This window comes from Oryctolagus cuniculus, chromosome 2 (genome assembly GCF_051225735.1).
Source record: "Oryctolagus cuniculus isolate XC-2025 breed Fujian yellow rabbit chromosome 2, ASM5122573v1, whole genome shotgun sequence".
Lineage (NCBI taxonomy): Eukaryota > Metazoa > Chordata > Mammalia > Lagomorpha > Leporidae > Oryctolagus > Oryctolagus cuniculus.
Genome location: NC_142868.1, coordinates 115,974,932 through 115,998,700, shown reverse-complemented (window position 1 = coordinate 115,998,700; position 23,769 = coordinate 115,974,932). Strand labels below are relative to the sequence as shown.

At 53.8% G+C, this 23,769-nt stretch overlaps 1 protein-coding gene and 1 long non-coding RNA gene across 5 annotated transcripts in view; one reads left to right on the top strand and one right to left on the bottom strand.

Annotated features, from left to right (window-relative positions):
• Positions 1-3,134: 3,134 nt before the first annotated feature.
• LOC127488128 (uncharacterized) lies at positions 3,135-8,667 on the bottom strand. Of its 3 annotated transcripts, none has more exons than XR_007915573.3 (3): positions 8,531-8,667; positions 7,895-7,970; positions 3,440-3,577 (listed from the first exon to the last, which is right to left on the bottom strand). It is a non-coding gene; the product is annotated as an uncharacterized LOC127488128 (long non-coding RNA). The 3 variants fall into 3 exon arrangements; XR_016229184.1 differs by lacking the exon at positions 8,531-8,667 and adding an exon at positions 8,233-8,346; XR_016229183.1 differs by lacking the exon at positions 8,531-8,667 and having other exon boundaries at positions 3,135-3,577; positions 7,895-8,042.
• The window catches only part of CNNM4 (cyclin and CBS domain divalent metal cation transport mediator 4), a 50,083-nt gene continuing 34,860 nt past the window's right edge, over positions 8,547-23,769 (top strand). For both annotated transcript variants that reach the window (XM_002710030.6, XM_017339876.4), the window contains exon 1: positions 8,547-10,055. In XM_002710030.6, coding sequence (XP_002710076.1) covers positions 8,654-10,055 — 1,402 coding nt within the window. In that variant the 5' untranslated portion in view covers positions 8,547-8,653. The remainder of the gene's footprint in view (positions 10,056-23,769) is intronic.

Genomic DNA, 23,769 nt, shown 5'->3' with positions numbered 1-23,769 from the left:
ACTGTCTGAAGCCACTAGGTTTGGGCGTTCATTTCTTAGGTGACAATAGGTAATTAACACACCTGCAAAGCCGAGGGAAAGGGGCACTCCAAGAGAATGTGAGCGCAGACTGCCACCTCATGCCCTGAGCAGACGTGAGCTCAGGCAGTGAACTTGCCTCTGCCCATGACTCCTGAAGTTCATAGAGGAGAAAATCAAAAAGAGATCTGGGGTAGAGAGAGGGGTTGGCATTGGCACAGTCAATTGTGCCCCCTGGGTAAATTCGCCTAAGAGGGCTCCAGCCAAGCAAAGGGAACCCCAATAGCAAGGAGTCCCAACAGGGGCTGAGCTGAACCTCCCATCACAAGCAACCAATATCCAGACACAAGCCACACACAAGCAGCAGCTGTCCCTACCAGAAAGGGGCTTCTCTCTCTCTCATCCCTGCCAAACCCCAGCACCCAGAAATGAGACCCAGCAAAAGGAAGAGAGGAGCATCTCAGAGCCAATCCGGGTCCCCTTCACTCAGCACCAGACAGGTGCACGCAACGCCACCCACACTCCCCCCACCCCCACTAACTGCAGCAATTGGAGGAAGGAAAGACTAACCAAAGCCCTGCCCCACCTCCAAGTCCCTGAAGCAGAAACTGGTCCCCAAGGCTGGAGAGGGTCTCCAGGGAGAGGGCACAGGTGATACAAAGCAGAAAAGGGGGACTGGCATTTGGCATGGTGGTTAAGATGCCACTTGGAATGCTTGCATCCCGTATCAGAGTGCCTGGGTTTGGGTCTTGGCTCTGCTTCTGATTTCAGCTTTGATTAATGTGCACCCTGGGAGGCAGCAGGTGATGGCTCATGTACTTGGGTCCCCGCACCCACATGGGAGACCCAGATGGAGTCCCTGGCTCCTGGCTTCAGCCTGGCCTAGTTTTTGTAGGTATCTGGGGAATGAAACAGCAGATGGAAGATCTCTCTGTCTCTCCTCCCCCTCTTTGTCACTCTGCCATTCAAATAAATATTAGAAAAGAGTAGAAATCTGTTCAGGATCATGTGGACATGGTTTGCAATCTTGCTCAAGTCTGTCCTGACTCCAGACCTTCTAACCCTGTGTTGTGCTGCCCTTCCGAGGACTTGAGTTAAAAAAACAGAATCATAGCCAGTTTACTGTAAAATCTCCATTCTGGGATCCTTAATGAGACGTGATTGTCATTGCTTTTCCATGTAAGACTTGTAACCAATTTCTGTTAGCTTTCTCTTTCCCCTCGCATGCTTAGGTATTGCATCCCTATAGCTTCAGTATGACATTTAGTATTAAAAGTCCAGTCAAATCCACTAAAAATTTGCCATCTCATTTATTTTAAAAAATTTTGGACTTATTTTTATTTGAATAGCGGGGAGGGGGGAGGTGCTACTTCCTACATGCATGAGCAGGAAGCTGGATGGGAAGAACAGCCAGGACTTGAACTCACATTTGGATATGGGACACTGGTGCCACAAGCAGAGACCTATCCCACTGTGCCACAATCCCAGCCCCATGAAAGGGTTTCTTAACCTTTTCAAATCTCCATTTGGAAAGTGAGATCCTGCCTGGCCCCGTGCAGGGTTGGGGTGAAGCTGCACAGAGTACAGTCATTCTCAGTCTCCTGGGAGGAGTGGTCCCAGGACCCTCATGGACACCAAACTCTGGGTGCTCAAGTCCTTTGTATAAAGGTATGTAATTTGCATATAACCTACCCTCATTATGTCATGTACTTTAAATAATCTCTAGATTACTCAAAACATCTAACAATATAAATGTGGGGCTGGCCCTGTGGTGCAGTGGGTTAACGCCCTGGCCTGAAGCTCCGACATTCCATATGGGCTCCAGTTCAAGTCCCGGCTGCTCTACTTCCTATCCAGCTCTCTGCTATGGCCTGGGAAAGCAGTAGAAGATGGCCCAAGTCCTTGGGCCCCTGCACCCACATGGGAGACCCAGAAGAAGCTCCTGGCTCCTGGCTTTGGATTGGTCCAGCTTTGGCTGTTGAAGCCATTTGGGGAGTGAACCAGCAGATGGAAGATTTCTTTCTCTCTCTGCCTCTCTGTAACTCTGCTCTTTTAGTAAATGAATAAATCTAAAAAAAAAAAAAAAAAAAAAAAAGATCCTGCAGGAAGCTGGTGCCTAGGCAGGTGTTTGGAATAAACCTGAAGCCATCCGGACCCTAGGGAATGAAGATCTCAAAGGCTGTCTCCATTTCTAGGTGAGGTTAGGACACAATCAGACCAGGGAATGGGAACACACGTCCTCAATACTTCTAAGGTGATTTATTGCCACACGCGGATTGTGCCAGGTACTGTGGGTGTGGGTGCCATCGACATAGAGAGCATTCTTACTCCCACCAGATCACATGGAGTCATCCAAAGGGCATTCCAGAAAAATAGCCACTCACCATGCATGTGACCAAGTGCCTCCCAAATGGTGGATCAATCCAGAGCTGTCGCTGAATTAACACCCATATTTTTGTTTTTAAAGAAATGAGCAGAAATTATATCAGTGTGTAAATAGAGCCTTGGGCAGCAGAGCTGTTGTTTTGTATCTAAAGCCTCTGGCTCAGTGCTTCCTCCTCCTTTCAACCCCCCTCAGCAGTAGGAGGTCCAGCTTCTTTCTTTCTTTTCTTTTCTTTTTTTTTTTTTTTTTTATTTTGACAGATAGAGTTAGACAGTGAGAGGGAGAGACAGAGAGAAAGGTCTTCCTTCTGTTGGTTCACCACCCTCAATGGCTGCTATGGCCGGAGCTATGCTGATCTGAAGCCAGGAGCCAGGTGCTTCTTCCTGGTCTCCCACGTGGGTGCAGGGCCCAAGTACTTGGGCCATCCTCCACTGCCCTCCCAGGCCACAGCAGAGAGCTGCACTGGAAGAGGGGCAACCAGGACTAGAACCAGGTACCCATATGGGATGCCAGCACCGCAAGCAGAGGATTAACCAAGTGAGCCACGGTGCCGGTGGAAGGTCCAATTTCACAAATGGGTCTGGAATTCTGAGCCCTCTGCTACGGACAACTATGACACGGATTTTGCCCTTGAGGGACCCTCAACCCAGTGGAAGACAGTCTCCAGCCCAGAGGGAGGTAGAGGAAGCAGTGAAGAGGGCAGATGGCAGGTGGCAAAATATTTCACAGAAAACACAATGGAGATGCACATTTTCTATTTGATACATTCTGTATTATACAAGCTTGTTGTGCCAAATATATGTAATTTAGCAATTCTGTCTTATTTTAAAGATTTTATTATTTATTTGAAAGGCAGAGTTACAGAGAGAGGGAGAGACAGAGAGAGATCTTCCATCCATTGTCTCACCCCCCAAATGACCACAACAGTCAGGCCTGGGCCAGGCTGAAGCCAGGAGTCTGGAGCTCCATCAGGCTCTCCCATGTACATGGCAGGGGCCCAAGTAATTAGGCCATCTTCTGGTACTTTCCCAGGCACGTTAGCTGGAAGCTGGATGGGAAGCAGAGTAGGCAGAACTTGAAACAGCACTCGGAGATGGGATGCCAGCATTGGAGGTGGTGGCTTGACCCACCGTACCACAACACTGCAACTGGCCTCAGTTTAGCAATGTTAGAATCCTAGTAAAACATATAAAAATGCATGAATGATTAGATGAATGAAATATAATGTGAAAATCCTAGCCTGAGAGAAGAAAATTCATATTTATTTATTTTAAATATGTATTTATTTGAAAGGCAGAATCACACACAAGGAGAGGGAGAGACAAAAAGAGAAATCCCCAAATGCCTGCAATGGCCCGGGCTGGGCCAGGCTGAGGCCAGGAGCTCTGTCTGGATCTCCCGTGTGGGTGCAGGGGCCCAAGTACTTGGGCCATCTTCTACTGCTTTTCCCAAGTTCATTAGCAGGGAGCTGAAACAGAAGTGCAGCAGCCAGGACTCGACCTGGTACCCATACAGGATGCTGGTATTACAAGCAGTGGCTTAACCTGCTACACCACAATGTCGGCCCAGAAAACTAATATTTATGGAGCCGTGCTTCAACCACTGGCTCATTTATCTCTTTCGATACAGCTGGAAAGGTCTCTTGATCTACATATTAAAAATGGGGAAACCAAGCCCTGTGAGGCAGAGTGCTTTGCCCCGGTTCATTTTTGCTAACAAGGGATAGGGCCTTTGACATTTCTGCTGTAGCCTTTTTCCATTTGCCAGCTCAGGAAAGGGTCAGAAAACGAGGACAAGGGCTCCAAGTACATTTTTCGTCAACCTTTGTAAATGCTCCGTATTTGCTATTTCACTCTCCCTTGCTCTTCTTGACTGATGAAGTTATTTCTTAAATAAGGGTATTTGTGATCATTACACACTGTATACAAGCATCATCAATGCATCACATGGTACCCCCACAGGTATGTACAATTAAAATTATATTCTTTGGGGGCAGGTTAACCTGCTGCCCCACTTAGGATGGAGCTCCAGGTCACAGCAGTTGAGAGCCTGCATCCCAGACCAGAGTGCCTGCTTTGAGTCTCTGCTCCGCTGTCCAGCATCCTGCTATCAGGAACCCCTGGGTGGCAGCAGATGATGGCTCAAGGACTTAGGTCCCTGGCACCCATATGAGAGACCCGGATTGAGTTCTGGGCTCCTGGCTTTAGGCTGGCCCAGCCTCAGCTGCTGCAGATAGCAGAGCAGTGAATCAGCGAATGGGAGATCCCTATCTGTCTCCAGTCTCTCTGGCTCTGTGCCTTTCAAATAAAATGAAAAATTCAAGAGGGGGGTCTTTGTATTTTTTGGGAAAGCTTGCTGTGGTAGCCTGCCTTGGGGTCAGAGAGTGCTCAGCACACTGTGTGTGTGTGTGTGTGTGTGTGTGTGCCTGTGCTGAATCCTGGGATCTGCCCGGCCCCTCTCAGACACGGTGCTGTCTGGGGCTCCTCCCCGGAGCCTGGTACCAGCAGGGACTTCCGTGACAAGGGGCTGTCGGATCTGTCAGATGCGGAGTCAGAAGCTTCCTCTCTCCCTGGATTCCTGGCCTTTCCAGCCTGCTGCCCTCTGTGCCTCGCAGTCCCATGCAAGTTCTTGCCACCCAGCTTCACTCCCCCCAGGGCTCCTTTCCTCCCTCCCGGGGAGGCCCAAGGTTCTCCATGGGGTCTCGCTTAGTCCTCGGTGATCGTCACTTCATCTTCTACCGAAGCGCGAAAGGGAAGGGAAAGAGAGCAAGGAGACTGTGGCTGCTGCAGGCTGGAGACACACTGGAGCCCAGGAAGAGGGCGAGTGTCCTCTAGAAGCCCTGGCTGCATCATTTCCATCGTCATCGTGGTCACTGAGTGTGTTCATTGAGCACTTACCCTGGGCTGCCATTTATGAATTATTTACCATGCATCCTCTAGCACAACACCCAGAGAATGTCCCAGTGCCCAGGGCACATGGGCAGGCAGCGGCCAAGCCAGCTCCCCACCAGGTACCTTCAGAGCTGTGCTCTGCACCCCCATGGTGGGTCCTTCTGCCTGCCTTCCAAATGCAGACAGACTCTCCTGGGGGCTGGTGCTAGGGCACAGCTGGCATCCCATATGGGCACCGGTTTGAGTCCTGGCTGCTCCATTTCTGATCCAGCTCCCTGCTAGGGTACCTGGGAGAGCAGCAGAGGATAGCACAAGTGCTTGAGCCCCTGCACCCACATAGGAGGCCTAAAAGAAGCTCCTGTTCTTGGCTTCAGATCGCCCCAGCGCTGGCTACTGCAGCCATCTGGGAAGTGGACCAGCAGATAGAACAGCTTTCACTCTCTCTCTCTCTCTCACTCTCCATCTCTCTTTCTCAAAATCTCTGACTTTCAAGGAAAAAAAAAAAAAAAACTCCCCTCACTGGTGCCACGCCCCCTAGTATTCGACCCTCTCCCAGAGGCACATGCTTTCCATTGGCCTGGACCCCTTAATCTGATGTCTTTGTCTCCTCAACAAAGCCTGTGTCTCAGATGGGAGTCCTGACACCCTACACCTCGGGCCTTTCGTCCCCACCTGCTAAGATGATGTGGGCTGGAAACTGAGTCAAGGCATCATCCAATGAACTCACCTGTCCCCTCGGAGACAGGCTTTCCACTTGCATGCTTTATTATTTTTATTTTTATTATTATTTGACAGGTAGAGTTTACAGACAGTGAGAGAGAGAGAGAGAGAGAGAGAGAGACAGAGAGAAAGGTCTTCCTTCCGTTGGTTCACCCCCTAAATGGCCGCTACGGCCAGAGCTATGCTGATCTGAAGCCAGGAGCCAGGAGTCTCCTCCTGGTCTCCCATGTGGGTGCAGGGGCCCAAGCACTTGGGCCATCCTCCACTGCTATCCCAGGCCACAGCAGAGAGCTAGACTGGAAGAGGAGCAACCGGGACTAGAACCTGGCGCCGAAATGGGATGCCAGCACCACAGGCAGAGGATTAACCTAGTGAGCCACAGCGCGGCGGCCCCTGCTCGCACGTTTGTTTCTGCCATTCCCATAGCCACACCTGCATCAGGGCTTCCCACCTCTGCATTTTAACAGCTGCCCGGTCCCCGTGGTGTCCCAACTCTGTGGGAGAGGTGCTTCATGTGGCAGGCGTGGAAAGGTGAGCAAAGGTTTGATCCCTTCACCAGGGATGCAAGCAGAGACCCAAGCTGGACTCCGGCCTGCACCCCTAGCGTCTCCTGACACGTCTCGAATTACATTGTCTCTCCCGGATTTGAATCCTCCCCCACCCCCCTACCCCCAAGATGGCAGCCCTGGGAGAACAAAGGGGAATTTCACTTCTTTACTGAGCCTGCTCTATTCACCTAATCGTGATGTGATGAACTGACCTGTACCAGAGGCTGCTTTTTTTTTTTTCTTTTTTTCCTATTAGACCCTCACCATTGTTCTCACACTCAGAGCCCATTTTTCCTTCTGTTTGCTGCCTTCTGCATTGTGTGTACCTACCGAGCTTCTGAGAGCGGACAGCATGAAAACGGCAGGGTAAAAATAGCCAAAATTTGGTCGATAATAGAATGGGAAAGTTTTGAAGTATGGAGGAGGGAAGGCAGCCAGGCTGGAAGGGATGAGGTGGGCTGGGCAGAAGTCTTTCTAAGAGCCATGCTTGCAGTGGGGCCAATGCAAGTGGCGCTTCCTGGTTGGTGGAGAGAGAGGGAACAGCTTGTCGGGGTTCTGTCTTGGCCAGTGCCTACCCCAAGGTTCTTGTTCTCTGAAGAACCTGGCCTGCGGGCACACGGTGGAAAATGGATTGAGGCAGCTCCTTGCAAGGGACTTCAGGCTGGCCCTGCTTCCAGAACCCTCAGCCCCTGCTAACTGCTTTCCCAAATCAGGTCTCTCTGTAGCCACGCCTCCTCCTACAACACTCATTGTTTCCCTCTGTTCAGGCTCTTTCTGGCTGCTATTGATTGTTACTTTTATTGGTGCACAGTGCACCAAAATAAAAATAAACAGAAGAACTGGTGCAGGGAGAGAGTGATGCCTATCTGTCCTGAGCTGGGAAAAGACGGCTCCAAGACCCAGGGCTCGCCTCACCTCTCTGCAGCTATGGTAAGGAGGTCTGTCTGCTTCCCCCTCCAAGGGTGAGCAGCTGCAGCCTCCCCCCCCCCCCCCCCCCAGTGCTTGGGGCACACTTCATAGCTGCTGACTGACACGGGGGCAGGACTGTCCAGGAAGCCAGGCCTGCTGCCCAGCGCATTTCCACATGCAGCTGCCCCAGCTGGCCAGTCGCTGAATCTGGTCCCGGGAAGGGCCGGCGGCAGCAGCTACTGCTGCTACACAGGCGGGATATTCCCAGAGCTGCACTGTTCTGTTCCCACCAGCTCAGGAAGCTGTAGTACAGGTGCAGACAGGGGCTGAGACCACAATCCGGGCAGAACCGGATTTGTGCCTCCGAGGCTCCATGTCAGCATCTGTAAAATGGAAATAACCCCTATCCACCCCTTAGGGTTTACCTGTTTATTGCCGGTCACTGCTACGAGCCTAGAACACGTGCCTGAGCTGTGGGAACGGCTCAGTATCTGCCCGCACCTAAATGGAGATGACCGGAGATAAGCCAAGGCCAAGGCCTGGCCCTTCTTTCTCCACAGTTCCCCAATTTGCAGGCTCCTCCCCGCCCCCCTGGCCAATAGAAGCATGCGCTGGGGCGGGACGGGGCTGAGGGAGGGGGCTTTATTTCTGGTCTTGGCACAAGGTCAGCAAAAGCCCCCGGAGGGAGGGGGTCAGCAAAGACTCCAAGGGGTGAGCCCTCCGGTTCCCTTTTTCTAAATCAGGAAATGCATTTTCCTCCCACCCTCGCCGTGCCAGCGGAGAAAGGCCGCCGACCCCGGGCTGAGCTGCAGACCGCCGGGGATCTGGAAGCAGCCGAGCACGCGAGGCCGGGAGAGAAAGGCGGGGAAAGGCGCGGAAGGGCGTGGAGGCGGAGGGCGGGGCGCTCGCCTGCCGGCGGCTCCCGCGCTCCCACGCCGCTCCACCTTAAGGGCCGGGACCCCCTTAAGGGCCGGCGCTCGGGGCGCGCGCTCTCTGGGGGCGGGCCCTCGCATGCAAATGAGGGGCGTGGGCCGGCGGGGCGGGGCGGGCGGGGCGCTGACCTGACGTCAGGCCCGCGGCCCGGGCAGTTGGCTCGGCGGCGGCGGAGCGGCAGGAGCGGCGGCGCCGAGCGGGGCCGCGCGGCGGGGCGCGGGGAGCGGCGGCGGAGGCAGAGCCGGAGCAACATGGCGCCGGTGGGCGGGGGCGGGCGCCCGGGCGGCGGGCCAGCCCGAGGGCGCCTCCTCCTGGCGGCGCTGGTGCTGCCGGTGCTGCTGTGGGCGCGGGGGGCCCGGGGCCAGGGCACCCCGCAGCGGGGCAAGATCGTGGGCATGAGGCTGGCGAGCTGCAACAAGTCGTGTGGGATGAACCCGGATGGCATCATCTTCGTGTCCGAGGGCAGCACGGTGAACCTGAGGCTGTACGGCCAGCGCCTGGGCGACATCTCCAGCAACCTGATCTCCTTCACGGAGGTGGACGACGCCGAGACCGCCCACAACTCCACCAACTGCCTAGAGCTCACCAAGGACCTGGTCGTCCAAAAGCTGGTGAACGTGAGCCGCGGGAACACGTCCGGGATGCTGGTGGTGCTCACCAAGTTCCTTCGCAGGAGCGAGAACGTCAAGCTGTATGCGCTGTGCACCCGGGCCCGCGCCGATGAGCCCTGGGTCAAGTGGACGGACAAGGACTCGCTGCTCTTCATGGTGGAGGAGACTGGCAGGTTCCTGCCGCTCTGGCTGCACATCCTGCTGATTACGGTGCTGCTCGTGCTGTCGGGTATATTTTCGGGCCTCAACCTGGGGCTGATGGCCCTGGACCCCATGGAGTTGCGCATTGTGCAGAACTGTGGCACAGAGAAGGAAAAGCGCTACGCCCGCAAGATTTTGCCCATCCGGTGCAAGGGCAACTACCTGCTGTGCTCGCTGCTCCTGGGGAATGTCCTGGTCAACACCTCCCTCACCATCCTCCTAGACAACCTCATCGGGTCCGGCATCATGGCTGTGGCCTCCTCCACCATCGGCATCGTCATCTTTGGGGAGATCGTCCCTCAGGCCCTGTGCTCGCGCCACGGGCTGGCCGTGGGTGCCAACACCATCGTGCTCACCAAGTTCTTCATGCTGCTCACCTTCCCGCTCAGTTTCCCCATCAGCAAACTCCTGGACTTCTTTCTGGGCCAGGAGATTCGCACCGTTTACAACCGGGAGAAGCTGATGGAGATGTTGAAGGTGACCGAGCCCTATAACGACCTCGTAAAGGAGGAGCTCAATATGATCCAGGGAGCCCTGGAGCTGCGGACCAAAACCGTGGAGGACATCATGACGCAGCTGCAGGACTGCTTCATGATCCGCAGCGACGCCATCCTGGACTTCAACACCATGTCCGAGATCATGGAGAGCGGCTACACCCGCATCCCCGTCTTCGAAGACGAGCAGTCCAACATCGTCGATATTCTCTACGTCAAGGACTTGGCCTTTGTGGACCCCGACGACTGCACCCCGCTGAAGACCATCACCCGCTTCTACAACCACCCGGTGCACTTTGTCTTCCACGACACCAAACTGGATGCCATGCTGGAGGAGTTCAAGAAGGGTAAGCATGGACGTGGCGACCTCGGCCACGCTTCCCTGAGACGCCTCCTGTCTAGGATGCTTTGTGCCTGCTGGTCTTCGTTCTCCGTGTCCCTCTGCTTGTCATGTCCGTGCCCCTGAGGTGAGCGGCACTGGGCACGGTGCAAACAGTTCTTAAGTGTCGGCTGCCTGCCGGGTACTGGGCTTTCTGCTTTGGATGGATCAGAGCTGAATAAAGACACGCTTGCTTGCTTGGAGGAGTAGAGTGAGGCCCTGGGGAGCTATTGGAGCAGAACAGAATAAGGCAAGTGCCTGAAAAGAGGCCAGCACCAGGGTGCTGGAGAGTTAGAGTGTGGCGTGCAGTAGGGTGGGGAAGGCTCGGGGAACTGGAGAAACCATCACGGGGTGGGGGGAGGGAGCCGAGAACGATGGAGAAGAAGAAGAAGAAGGCAGAGAACTCAGATGGAGAAGCAGAGGGCGTGCTGGTGGCCCAGGTGGGCTGTTCCCATGAGCCGATCAATGATCAGATCCATGTCATGGAGGGGCAGGCTGGCATACCTGGGGGCGCGTGTGGACACTGAGTTTGTCCTGAGCCTGGAGCTATGGCAGGGGCATGACGTCACTGAGGTACCTGGCCCACAGAAGCTGAATCGGGAGGTCTCGAGTTGGCTCCCTGCTCGGAATGCCAAGTAATGCTTTCTGCCATTCAGTAGAAGCTCACAGATTAAGCTTGGGTTATTGTTCTGTCTCTCCCAGGCGCCAAACATAAGCTTGCCTGCTGTGGTGTGTTGGGAATCCTCAGCCGGCCCTGCATTGCCTGGTGTTTTTGTTTTTTTTTTTTTTTCTCGCATGGGTTCTTGGCCAGTTCTCAGGTAGTTAGAGAGGCTCTGGGAGAGTTTACTCACCAGCCTCAGAGCTCAAGGCACACACCCCTTTCCTTACTCCCAGCAACTTTCCTCCCACCCCTGCCACTCAGAAACCCTCGGAGTGGCCGTAAACAAGCCAATTATGGAGTCAGAAACCCCTTGGCCCTAGGAAGTGGGAGGCAGAGAGGGAAGCGCTTTAGAAAAGAATGGGGGAGTTCATGGCAAACCTGGGGACCCGGCTTTTTGAAGGCCTGCCAAGCCTTCTTCCCCTGGGGTAGAGCTACTGGCCGAGGCCATCCACCAGGCGGGGCCTGGGGCTGGGAGCAGAGAGTGGCAGGCAGCTTGGAGCAGGCCGGGGAGGAAGGGGCTGGCTTGGCCAGGTTTGGTCTGAGAAGATGTTCAAGTCCAGGAGCAAGGGACAAGGCTAGGATGATGAGTTGGCACCCTCCGTTTTAAAGTTTCACAGGCCGACTCTCCACATCAGAGCTGAGGCCAAGGGGAGCCGTGTATGCGCGAATGGGAGACAGCCCCCACCCCTAAGGACTGGGGGGACACAGGTTCTAGGGGAGCTTTGTATGCACAGACCCAGGAATCTGTTTCTTCCAGGTACGGAGGGAGGCAGAGTGAGGGTCTGTGCCCCACCCCCAGTAGCCTCTGGGTTCCCGCTGTGGTCTTTGGGTCTTGCTGGTGATACACACAACGTACCTCCCCCTGGAGATCTGGATCCAGCCAGTAGGGATTGGCCTGGCCGGGCTTTCTAGCCCCTGATCAGCAAGGATAAAACCTCTTGTGTGGGAGTTTCCTGGGTCTTGGCAGGGCCATCTCTGCGCTCTGACTGGTGAAGAAGTACACTTTCATTATGCTGGGAAAATAGAGCTGACATCACCTGGGCTGGAGCACTGCTGGGCTGACCTCTCCAGATTTGCAGTTTAGTCTCCTTAACAGAGGCCTGGAGCCCGAGGCCAAGCCCCGGAGGAGGTGCTGGGAAGGTTTGGTAAAAGCTGGCACAGGTGTGATTGCCACCCCCCCATGAACAGGCCCTAGGGCCTCATGCTCTCACTTCCTGGTTGGGCAGGGGGCGGGGGGCTCAGAAAACCCAGCTTCATCCCAGCTTCGTCCATCGCCACCCTCCCCGGTGTGGCCTTTCCCATAGCCTTCCATCTGGCATCTACTTCTTTAGTTTGAGGCCACCCAGGGCATGGTAGAGCCCTCCTCTGCTTCTGCAGCTTAAAAGATTCTCTTTACATGTCTAGTGTTTGGGAGGCTTCTTTTTTAGCTAAGAAAAACAAGTGAGCCTGAGGATCTGCAGCACAGCCAGTGTGGTTAGCAGCCCCCAGAGCAGAGCCCAGCGTCCTCGGAGGGTCTCTCCTGGACCCTTCACCCTCTATCAGCTCCTTTGGGGCCCAGGCCTTATTCGTGTTTTCACCACCCAGTGCCAGGCGGAGAGATGGGTCTTCCGGAAATGGCGAGCAGATGAATGACTGGATGACTCTTTGGCAGGCCTCCGTGCTGTTTGTTCCTTGAGCACACTGGGACGCTCCCATCCCGGGGCCTTTGCCCTGGCTCTTCCCTCAGTTGGAATGTTCTACCCCAGAAGCCCGAAGGGCCTGCTTTCTTCCTTCCTTGTGTCCCCGGGAGCCTGGTCTTTGCAGCAAGGCCTTGCGTGTGGGGAACCGCACCCCTGTCCCACCCTGAGCCTCCCCGGCTCCCTTACCCTGTGCTAGCTTTTCTGTCTCCTGGCACATGGCACTCTGTCACATCTCTGTGTTACTGTGGTGGTGGTGGCTGGCTGCCTCCTCCCGAGAGAATGTAAGTTTCAAAGGGCAGGGCTCTTGTTTGGTTCTCCACCCAGCTCTAGCCCCTAGGGTGGTGATGGTTGGAAAGTGAGACCTCCGTAACACATCACTGAATGAGAAAGTGAATGAAGGAATGACCTGCCTGCCTGGGGAGAGAATTAACCCTTTTCTAGAAGTGTTCCAGTTTTGAGCAGCGGATGAGGGATGCAGAGAAATGTGGTTAGTTATCAGGGGCTGGGTGTTTCCTGCTGCACCAGGAGAGACAGGAGGAGCTCTTGCGACGACTCATGGCCAAGGGCCCAGGAGCCAAGTTTGGGGCCTTGAGTGTGGTGCTTGGTTTCCCTTCCTTGTGCCTCAGTTTCTCTGCCAGTGATCTTTGGCCACCAGGAGTTTACTCAGCTGAACTCATTAAAGTAAGTCCTGAATCCCCTCCTTCCCTCTAGGGGCCAGGGCTGAGCTGACCCCAGAACTCAGGAACGGGCCATGAGAGCCACCCTGCTGCTTCCGCCTCCTAGGCCGAGGCGGTTTGCATTAGCTGTTCAGGGAGGTGCATGCCACACGCGAGACCATGTGAGCAGAGGTGCTGCCCGAAGGAGACGGTGGAGTGGGCGAGCTGTTCTAGCCCGGCAGGCTACTCAGAGGCCCCTGGGATTTGAACCTTGGCCCTTAAACCTCGCCTAGAACTGTTTGTATTACTGGGTGTTGTAGATGGGTTTGTCCAGAGCCTGGAATCCTAGAACAAAGGTGCCCCAGGTCACTGCTGGCCCCGCGTGCCTTTTGCCTCCTTTGCTGATGCTCTGCCAGCCCAGTCATGAGTGAGTTCTCCCTGTGGAGGTTGTGGAATGTGGGCGCGCTGGCCCCTCGTGGCCCCTACCTCTCAGCTCTTGCCCGTGCTCTTCCTTCTGGGGCATTCCTGCCCCTCCTAGGCAGGTGGCTCATCTTTAGCACTCTTATCGTTCCCCACCCACCTTATAACCCTCCAGACCACTGACTGCGCAGAGGTGCTTGTAAACTCCACCCAGCTCAGTCCCCGACCCAGGAGGTGCCCATGAACTTGGTACTGCAAGGGAATGGGGTGTAACTTGTAGGGTGGGAAAAAGCCTTGAAATACGTTCATTAAAAATCCCCACCGCCACCATTTTTACATATGTGCCACATTGGATTTTTTTTTCTCCCCACTTAGTAGCTTTATTCCTGGGACAATTTTATAAAACTGAGAAAAAAAAATACTGCCTGATTTTTGCCTTCCCTTTCGAATCCTGTCATCTGATGCACCTTCGGAATTTAGCGCTGCCACCTCACCCCCACCTGTCTGCCTGTGCATTCATTTGGTTGAACTTTTGGCAATTCATGTGTCAGACACTGTGCTGGCTTGGGGAATCAGAAATGGATGAAACAGCCCTTTTCCCACACCTCGCAGTCTAGCCGGGAGACAGGTAAACAAAGCTCGCACAGCTCCCCGAGAGGGTGCCACGGGGCTGAGGGAGGAGGGTCCAGCCCGGGAGATGCTTGTGAAGTGAGAGGAGCAGCACTCCGGAATCATTCCAGAGATGGGCAGTCAGGGCCAGGAGGCAGTTGTGAGCCTCTGAGGTTTGCAGCTTGGGGTTTGGGTTGATGATGTCATTTAACTACAGTAGGGAGAGCATGACCAAGAGGCCTTTTGGTGAGGATGGAGGGAAGGAGGTGGTGGTAATAACAGAGCTGTCGTTTGCTGGGTGCCTTCTCGGTGCTCAGCATTGTGCAGGCCAGAGCTGCTCACACTTGAACGTGCGCTCAGACCGCCTAGGCTTTTTATTAAAAATGCAGATTGGCACTCAGTGGATCTGGAATGGGGCCAAAGAACCTGAATTTCAGACAAGCTGTCAGATGCTGCTGCTGGCCCTGGACCAACCAGTTTGTAGAACATCTAAGCAAGTGTGCAGGTGCGAACGTCCACGTGGGTCTCAGCAGTGAGGGCACGACGAGGCTAAAAGGTTTAGGAGTCAGGTGAGAACACGCAGAACGTAAGAAAGTGTCAAGGACAGTGCTGGGGAGTGACAGCTGCAAAAGCCTGGTGGAGGTTACTCCTTCCAGGAGACAGAAAGGGGCTGGCAGTGTGGCGCCGTGGGTCTCGGCTCCTCCACTTCCAATGCAGCTCCCTGCTGTGCTCCTGGGAAGGCCGTGGAAGGTGGCCCAAGCTCTTGAGCCCTTGCTGTCCACATGGGAGACCCAGATTGAGTTCTGGGCTCTTGGTTTTGGCCTGTCCCAGACCTGGCTGATGAGGCCTTTTATAGAGTAAACCAGAGGATAGAAGATCTCTCTGTCTGTCCCTCTGTCGTTCTGCCTTTCAAATAAATGAATACATTGTAAACAAAACCCCTGGGAGCATGGTATCCGGGAGCCTCCCTAGAGAAGGGAGGCCAAGCACATCTGTGGGATGGGACAGGAGAGCCACAGGAGGCTTGGGCCAGCTTAACATTTGATCTCCATCAACTCCACTTGGAAACAGTCTCCAGTCGGTGACTTGATCTCAAGAAGCTGCCCAGGGGCAGGTATATCTGAGAGAGTGACAGGAGCTGCCTGCTCCTGGATGGTGCTCAGCACAGGGCAGAGGGCCCAGCGAGGGCAGCTGACAGAGAGCCGGCCAGGCTCTTTCTCACTTTCTCTTTAGTGCGATGCTCGTGGGCAGGAGCTCGGGCACTGAGCAGGCTGGGCTGTGCCAGCCAGGGGCAGCTGCACCTCTTCTGCCGGCACCACGCACGCAGCCCCTGGGCTGGTTCCCACCAAGGAGCCAGAGCCGAGAGCAGTCTCACCAGTCTATTTATGTTTCTCTTGCTAAAGCTCTGGTGTGGGTCCTGGAAGGTTTGGCCTTGCAGGTAGGCCCTGATGAGAGCCTCTTGGATCACACGCACTGGCGGTTGCTTTTCAAGTCTTGTATTTTTAATTAGGAAACGCAGTTCCAGTGGTTTCCTGCACACCTCTGGTCAGCATGGGAAATACTGAACAGATGTTTAACCTTGAAAAGTGACAGGTGCATGCGTGGGAATGCAGCAACCCTGGGCTGTTCTACAGAAGTGGGTCAGGGAGGGGGAAGACACTCCAGACGTCCATGAGGGGACGCGTCAGCTGGATCACCAAGGGTGTGACGTGGCGTTTTCCCCTTCCGTCCCTCTTGTCCTGGGAGAACTTGCACAAGAAGAGCCCTTCTTGCCAGCGTCGTGTAAAATTTGCTTCAACTCGTATTGATTGCCTCCCAGCTCTTCTGCAGGGGCTTCCAGGTACAAGACACCACGTGCCTTCTCTCTGCACGCCTGGCCCCACAATTGAACAGCCAGGGCATCTTCTTGGAGGGCAAAGAAGCATGGCCTCGGTGCAGGGTCTGGCCTTGTCTTCTTGAGGGCAGGGGTCAAGAGCGCATTTGTCACTCCCTGAATGCGGTTCCTGAAAGGCTGCATGGCCAGGGAGAGATTGTATGAAAAAGGAGAACAGGCCAGACGCTTGTGTCACTGTCTGCTGACTGACTTCGGCAGAGGCTGCTTTCATCGTAGCCCACGGGGAAGGACAGGCTCCTTGCATCACAGTAGCGGGGCTGGTTCTCTCCTAGCCCGCCTGTGGTTTTAGAGAGACTTTGAACTTCCCTGTGGAAGTTGCAGCAGGGCCCAAGATGACCCCAGGCTAAGAGGACCCTCTGGCGCTTTAGCTGCTGTTCCCTCCAGCCGTTTCTCTTTTATTTTATTTTTTAAAATTTATTTGACAGAGGGCCGGTGCCACGGCTCAATAGGTTAATCCTCCACCTTGCGGCGCCGGCACACCGGGTTCTAGTCCCGGTCGCGGTGCTGGATTCTGTCCAGTTGCCCTTCTTCCAGGCCAGCTCTCTGCTGTGGCCCGAGAGTGCAGTGGAGGATGGCCCAAGTACTTGGGCCCTGCACCCCTTGGGAGACCAGGAGAAGCACCTGGCTCCTGGCTTCGGATCAGTGCGGTGCGCCGGCCGCAGCGCGCCGGCCGCGCCGGCCATTGGAGGGTGAACCAACGGCAAAAGGAAGACCTTTCTCTCTGTCTCTCTTTCTCACTGTCCACTCTGCCTGTCAAATAAATAAATAAGTAAATAAAAATTTATTTGACAGAGTTGGACAGTGAGAGAGACAGAGAGAAAGGTCTTCCTTCCGTTGGTTCACTCCCCAAATGGCCGCTACGGCCAGCACTGTGCCGATGCGAAGCCAGGAGCCAGGTGCTTCTTCCTGGTCTCCCATGTGGGTGCAGGGGCCCAAGCACTTGGGCCATCCTCCACTGCACTCCCGGGCCACAGCAGAGAGCTGGACTGGAAGAAGAGCAACCGGGACTAGAACCGGGTGCCTGTATGGAATGCCGGTGCCACAGGTGGAGGATTAGCCAAGTGAGCCATGGTGTGGCCCCCTCTAGCCGTTTCTCTAAGCCCCTGGATTTGTCATGGGGTGTGGCTGCCCTCCCACGGTGCCCCGCGGGGGGGCCCCTCCATCCTGCCTGTCTTGTAGCTGGGTTTCCCTTCTTCTCACATTGAGTGTGCCAGGACATCTTGTGAGCAGCTTTGAGGCGGGACGGGAGCTGTGACATAGCGGGTAAAGCTGCCGCCTGCAGTGCTGGCATCCCATATGGGCTCTGTTTTGAGTCCTGGCTACTGCGCTTCCAATCCAGCTCCCTGCTAATGGGCCTGGGAAAGCAACAGAAGATGGGGCTTGGGCCCCTGCACTCACATGGGGGACCCAAATTGAGTTCAGGCTCTTGGCTTTGGTCTGGTCCAGCCCTAGCCATTGGGGCCATTTTGGGAGTGAACCAGCAGATGGAAGATCTCTTCTGTCTCTCCCTCTCTCTCTACAACTTCCTTTCAAATAAATAATAAATAAATCTTAAAAAAAATCTAAACAAATCCATGATGAGCCTGTGGCTTTCACTGTTTTAGCATTTTTTTTTTTTAATTCTTTTTTTTTTTTTTTATTTATTTTTTTGATAGGCAGAGTGGACAGTGAGAGAGAGAGACAGAGAGAAAGGTCTTCCCTTGCCGTTGGTTCACCCTCCAATGGCCGCCGCTGCAGCCGGCGCACCGCGCTGATCCGATGGCAGGAGCCAGGATCCAGGTGCTTTTTCCTGGTCTCCCATGGGGTGCAGGGCCCAAGCACCTGGGCCATCCTCCACTGCACTCCCTGGCCATAGCAGAGAGCTGGCCTGGAAGAGGGGCAACCGGGACAGAATCCGGCGCCCCGACCGGGACTAGAACCCGGTGTGCCGGCGCCGCAAGGTGGAGGATTAGCCTATTGAGCCACGGCGCCGGCTCAACATTTTTTTTTTTTTTTAAGATTTATTTGTTTTATTTGAAAGCAGAGTTACAGAGAGGCAGAGGCAGAGAGAGAGAGAGAGAGAGAGAGAGGGGTCTTTCATCTGCTGATTTACTCCCCAGATGGCCACAGTGGCCAGAGCTGCGCTGATCTGAAGCCAGGAGCCAGGAGCTTCTTCCAGGTCTCCCACATGGGTGCAGGGGCCCAAGGACTTGGGCCATCTTCTACTGCTTTCCCAGGCCATAGCAGAGAGCTGGATCAGAAGTGGAGCAACCGGGACTTGAACTGGCGCTCGTATGGAATGCTGACACCGCAGGCAGTGGCTTTATGCTGTGCCACATTGCGGGCCCCCACTGTTTTAGTTTTTAAAAGCTTATAGCAAACAACAGGATATAAGCTATTTTCATTTCCCTGAGCCTCTTGAATGTGTTTTCACATGGAAAATCACACATCGTCTACATGCAATTTTGTGTCCTGTTTTTGGGATCATGGTTTAGATTGGTTTGTCCGAATTCTGCTCTGATGAGAAATGAAATCCTGTTTTATCTCTAGCATCCTTGGGAGGAACCTCTGGGGGATTTGTATCGCGAACACCAGGATGAGATGGGCACTCTGTGTGGCTGTGCAGGAAGGCGAGCACAGAGGCTTTGCACAGCACCAGCCTGGCTTGCTGGCCGTTCAGCTTGGTGCTGCTGAAACATTCCCCAGACGTTAAGGTCAGAGCCACTTCATGCTGCAGGGCTGATTTATTGTGACCTGGGCAGGGTTCTGGCAAGACTGGTTTCCCCAGGCTCTTTGAAACACCTGGTCTCTGGCCAGCAGGCACCAGAGCATGGCTTGGAAGGAGGACCCTTCCCCCACCCTACACAGGCAAGCTCCTTTGCACACATGCCTCTCCCCCCACCCCCCAGACACAGGAGGCTCACAGACCCTGCGCTCACACTCCCCCAGTGCACATCTGCACAGGCACAGCCCCTCCCACACCCTCCTCCAGAGGCACAGGTCAGTCCCTCCCAGACACACCCACCCCACACACCCATTGTGTGGGCACATGCTCCAGCACCTGTAGTCCTGCTTTAGGCTAAAGTCCACAGCATATGTTATAGTCCTACACGTTAAAGGTAAGTTAAAAAGATGAGTATATGGTGTATGCAATGCAATATTTTTTGTGAAACGCTCAGAATAAGGATTGATTCTTGGGCTCAGAGGCATTCAATATTTTTTGTGAAACGCTCAGAATAAGGATTGATTCTTGGGCTCAGAGGCATTGCCCTGTTAGTTGCTGGTGCTCCCCTTCAGACAGCTGTGTGTCCCTCCTAGGGCTGTGGGGAGACGAAACGGGTCAGGCATGGAGAGTGGTGAGCTCCATGCCCAGCGCTGTGTCATCATGCAGTAAAGAATAGCTATTTTTAAAATTATCGTTGGGACCAGGTTGTGGCACGGCAGGTTAAGCTGCCTCCTGCAATCCCGTATCTGAGCACTGGTTCAAGTCCTGGCTGCTCCACTTCTGATCCCTGCCAATGTGCCTGGGTAGAAGATGGCCCAAGTACTTGGGTCCCTGCCACCCACATGGGAGACCCAAACAGAGTTCTGGGCTCCAAGCTTTGGCCTGGCCCTGCCCTGGTCCATTGTGGTCATTTGGGAAGTAAACCAGCAGATGGAAAATCTCTCTGTCTCTCTGTCTCTCTGCCTTTCAAAGAAATAAACATCTTTAAAAAAAAAAATTATTATTCAAAAGATGCCCCAGCTGATATTGATGGCAGCCTGTGGCCACAGCAGCTGTCCATCTTGGCCCAGGTGGCAGGCTAACCCACTGACCAGTGTTGCCTTTTTCTGGACTATAAACTTGTAGAGCTCAAAAGAACCCAGTATGGGGCCAGCGCCGTGGCTCACTTGGTTAATCCTCCGCCTTGCGGCACTGGCATCCCATATGGGCTCCGGGTTCTAGTCCTGGTTGCTCCTCTTCTAATCCAGCTCTCTGCTGTGGCCTGGGAGGGCAGTGGAGGAAGGCCCAAGTGTTTGGGTTCCTGTACCCACGTGGGAGACCAGGAAGAAGCACCTGGCTCCTGGCTTCGGATCAGCACAGCGCACCAGCCATAGCAGCCATTTGGGGAGTGAACCAACGGAAGGAAGACCTTTCTCTCTCTCTCTCTCTCTCTCACTGTCTATAACTCTACCTTGTCAAAAAAAAAAAAAAAAAAAAAGATACTAATTCAGATCCATGTTATCAGCTATCCTAGTGCCTATATCATAAGGGTCACAGAAGCCAGAGCTTAAAGAAAAAAGGTGTGGAAGAGAAACTTAGAACTGAACAAATTCTTTCTCTCTCTTTTTTTTTTTGTTTCCCTGCAAGTTGAAATAAGTTCAGTCCGCCATGCTGATTGCCAGCACGTTGGTGCTCCAGGTGCAGGAGCATGATCGAGGGTGGCTGTGGCAGGGAAGCCGCATTCGCACTTGCACTTGGGAGTGTCATTTCAGGATCACCAGCCTCTGCCCCCTCCCTGGTTTCTGAGTCGGGAAGGAGGGAGGCAGGAGGCCACCACAAGAGGGGCGTCCAGGGGAGTAGAGACTCACCCTGAGCCCCAGTCTGTCTCCCCCAAAATGCCCCAGAATCAGAGCACAAAATGCTTTACCTCAAGGTGTCGGAGGCCAGAAAGGTGAGGAAGAGCAGCCGCGTCCAGGCCTCTGTCCTTCCAGGGAAGAAGGGCTTCAACTGGGGGAGACTAAAGAAGGAAGTGCCTGTGGGAATGTTAACATTTCAGGGAATCTTGCTTAATCCTCCAGGTGCTGTGGATGAGCCTGGAAGCTGGGAATCGTTGCCAGTGGCCTGACAGCTGTGTGGCAGCCCCAGGCTGCTTGCCTCCAGAGGTCTTTTTTTTTTTTTTTTTTTTGACAGGCAGAGTTAGAGAGAGAGAGAGAGGGGTCTTCCTTCCGTTGGTTCACTCCCCAAATGGCCGCCACGGCCGGCACGCTGCGCTGATCTGAAGCCAGGAGCCAAGTGCTTCCTCCTGGTCTCCCATGTGGGTACAGGGCTCAAGCACTTGGGCCATCCTCCACTGCCTTCCTGGGCCACAGCAGAGAGCTGGACTGGAAGAGGAGCAACCAGGACAGAACCGGCGCCCCAACCGGGACTAGAACCCAGGGTGTCGGCGCCGCAAGGCAGAGGATTAGCCTAGTGAGCCGTGGTACTGGCCTTTTTTTAATATTAAAGATTTATCTTATTTGAAAAGCAGAGAAAGAGGGAGTGATCTTGCATCTGCTGGTTCACTCCACAAATGGCTGCCATGGTTAGGGCTGGGCCAGGGGCCTGAAATGCCATCTGGGTCTCCCACATGGGTGGCAGGGCCCCAAGTACTTGGGCCATCATCCACTGCTTTCGCAGCAGGGAGCTGGATCAGAGGCAGATCCTGTAAGGGATGCTGGTGATAGCTAAACCTGCAGTGCCGCAACACTGGCCCCAGAGGGTGGGTTCTTAACCACTTCACTGTAGACTGTAGCCATTAGTAGATGAGAGATTGGGAGATTCCACTAGCTCTAGGCTAGAGTCTTTCAGTTCTAGGTTTTCTCTCTCTCCCTCTTTTTTTTTTTTTTTTTTTTTTTTACAGGCAGAGTGGATAGTGAGAGAGAGAGACAGAGAGAAAGGTCTTCCTTTGCCGTTGGTTCACCCTCCAATGGCCGGCGCGGCCGGCGCGCTGCGGCCGGCGCACCGCGCTGATCCGATGGCAGGAGCCAGGAGCCAGGTGCTTCTCCTGGTCTCCCATGGGGTGCAGGGCCCAAGCACCTGGGCCATCCTCCACTGCACTCCCTGGCCACAGCAGAGGGCTGGCCTGGAAGAGGGGCAACCGGGACAGAATCCAGCGCCCTGACCGGGACTAGAACCCGGTGTGCCGGCGCCGCAAGGCGGAGGATTAGCCTAGTGAGCCGCGGCACCGGCCTTTTTTTTTTTTTTTTTAAACAGATTTATCTTATTTATTTGAAAGGCAGAGTTACAGAGACAGGGAAAGAGATGGAGCTGGTTTAGAAGTGGAGCAGCTGGAACTTGAACCAGTACTCATACGGAATGCTGGTATCACAGGTGGCAGCTTCACCCGCTGTGCCACAACGCTGGTCCCTCGGTTTGTGTCTTGAGTAAACTTTTATTGAAGTATAATATAAATAGAGGAAAGTGCCCAAATCATTGTGTACAAAACAAACATCCCTATGCAACCACCACGGAGCTCAGGCAGTAACGCGCTAGCAATACCCTCGAAGTCCCACCATGTGCCTCCCGGTACACTGCCTTGTTCCCCAATCATCGTGGATTAATTGCTTCTATTTCTGGACTTTTATAAGTGAATCATATATGTATGTGTGTGTGTGTCCAGCTTCTCCACACTGAGGTTATGAACTTCATCTGTGTAGTGCTTTATTGTTGTGTTTTCTTTGAAATAGAAACAGAGTGACAGAGAGAGCTTTGATCTGCTGGTTCACTTCCCAGATGCCTGCAACAGCTTAGTTTGGGCCAGGGCAAAACCCGAAGCCCAGAACTGCATCAGGGTCTTCTTGCACATGGATGGCAGAGAGCCAGGAACTTGACGTGCGCTAGCAGGAAGCTGGATCAAAAGCAGAGGAGGCCGGACCCAGACCACACTGCTCTGATACGGGATGTGGGTGTCCCAAGTGGCAACCTAACCGCGGCGCCCGACACCTGCCGCTGTATTTGATTCTTTTTGCTCCTATAGAGTGTTCTGTCGTGTACGTGCACCATGCTGATGTGTGTCTGGTTTGTGACTGTTACAAATGCTGGGCATGCCTCTTGGTGACTGTGTGGAGGCAATTCTGTTGGGACTGTTGTTGGACAGAGGACAGGTGTAGGGGAGACAGTTTTCCAAAGTGCTTACAAGTTTTATCCATTTACACTCCTATCCCCACTCGTGCTAATATTGTCAGGAATTCATTTTTGTGTTTTATTTTCGACATTCAGGTGGGTGAGGTTGTGCCTCATTGTGTTTTTAATTTAGATTTTCCTAGAGACTGATGATATCAAGTACACTTTCTTAAAAAATATTTATTTATTTGAAAGGCAGTTACAGAGAGAGAAAGAGGAGAGAGAGAGAGAGAGAGAGAGACTATCTTCCATCCACTGCCTCACTCCCCAAATGGCTTTAAAGGCTGGGACTGGGCCAAGTGGAAGCCAGAATCTGGGAACTCCATCCCGGCTTCCCACATGCATGGCAGGGATCCAAGTACTTGGGCCATCTTCCATTACTTTCCCAGGCGCATTAGCAGGGAACTGGATCTGAAATGAAGCAGCTGGGACTTGAACCACAACCCACAGGGAAAGGTGCTGGCAGCTTAACCTGCTGCCAGCCCAATACTGAACACATCTCCTATGCTGGTTGTCCATTTGGATATTCTCTTTTGAGAAATGTTTGTCACTGTTGTCTATTTTACAAGGGGTTGTCTGCCTTCTTAATAACCTCTAACTTCTTTATATATTTTGTTTTTATGTGTATATGTACTCTTTTTTTTTTTTTAAGATTTTATTTATTTATTTGAGAGGTAGAGTTGCAGACAGAGAAAGGGAGAGAGAGAAAGGTGGTCCATCCGCTGGTTCACTCCCCAAATGGCTGCAAAGGCCAGAGCTAGGTCAGTCCAAAGCCGGGAGCCAGGAGCTTCTTGGAGGTCTCCCACGAGAATGCAGGGACCCAAGCACAGGAGCCATCTTCCTACTGCTTTCCCAGGCCATAGCAGAGAGCTGGTTGGGAAGTGGAGCAGCCAGGACATGAACTGGTGCCTTTGTGGGA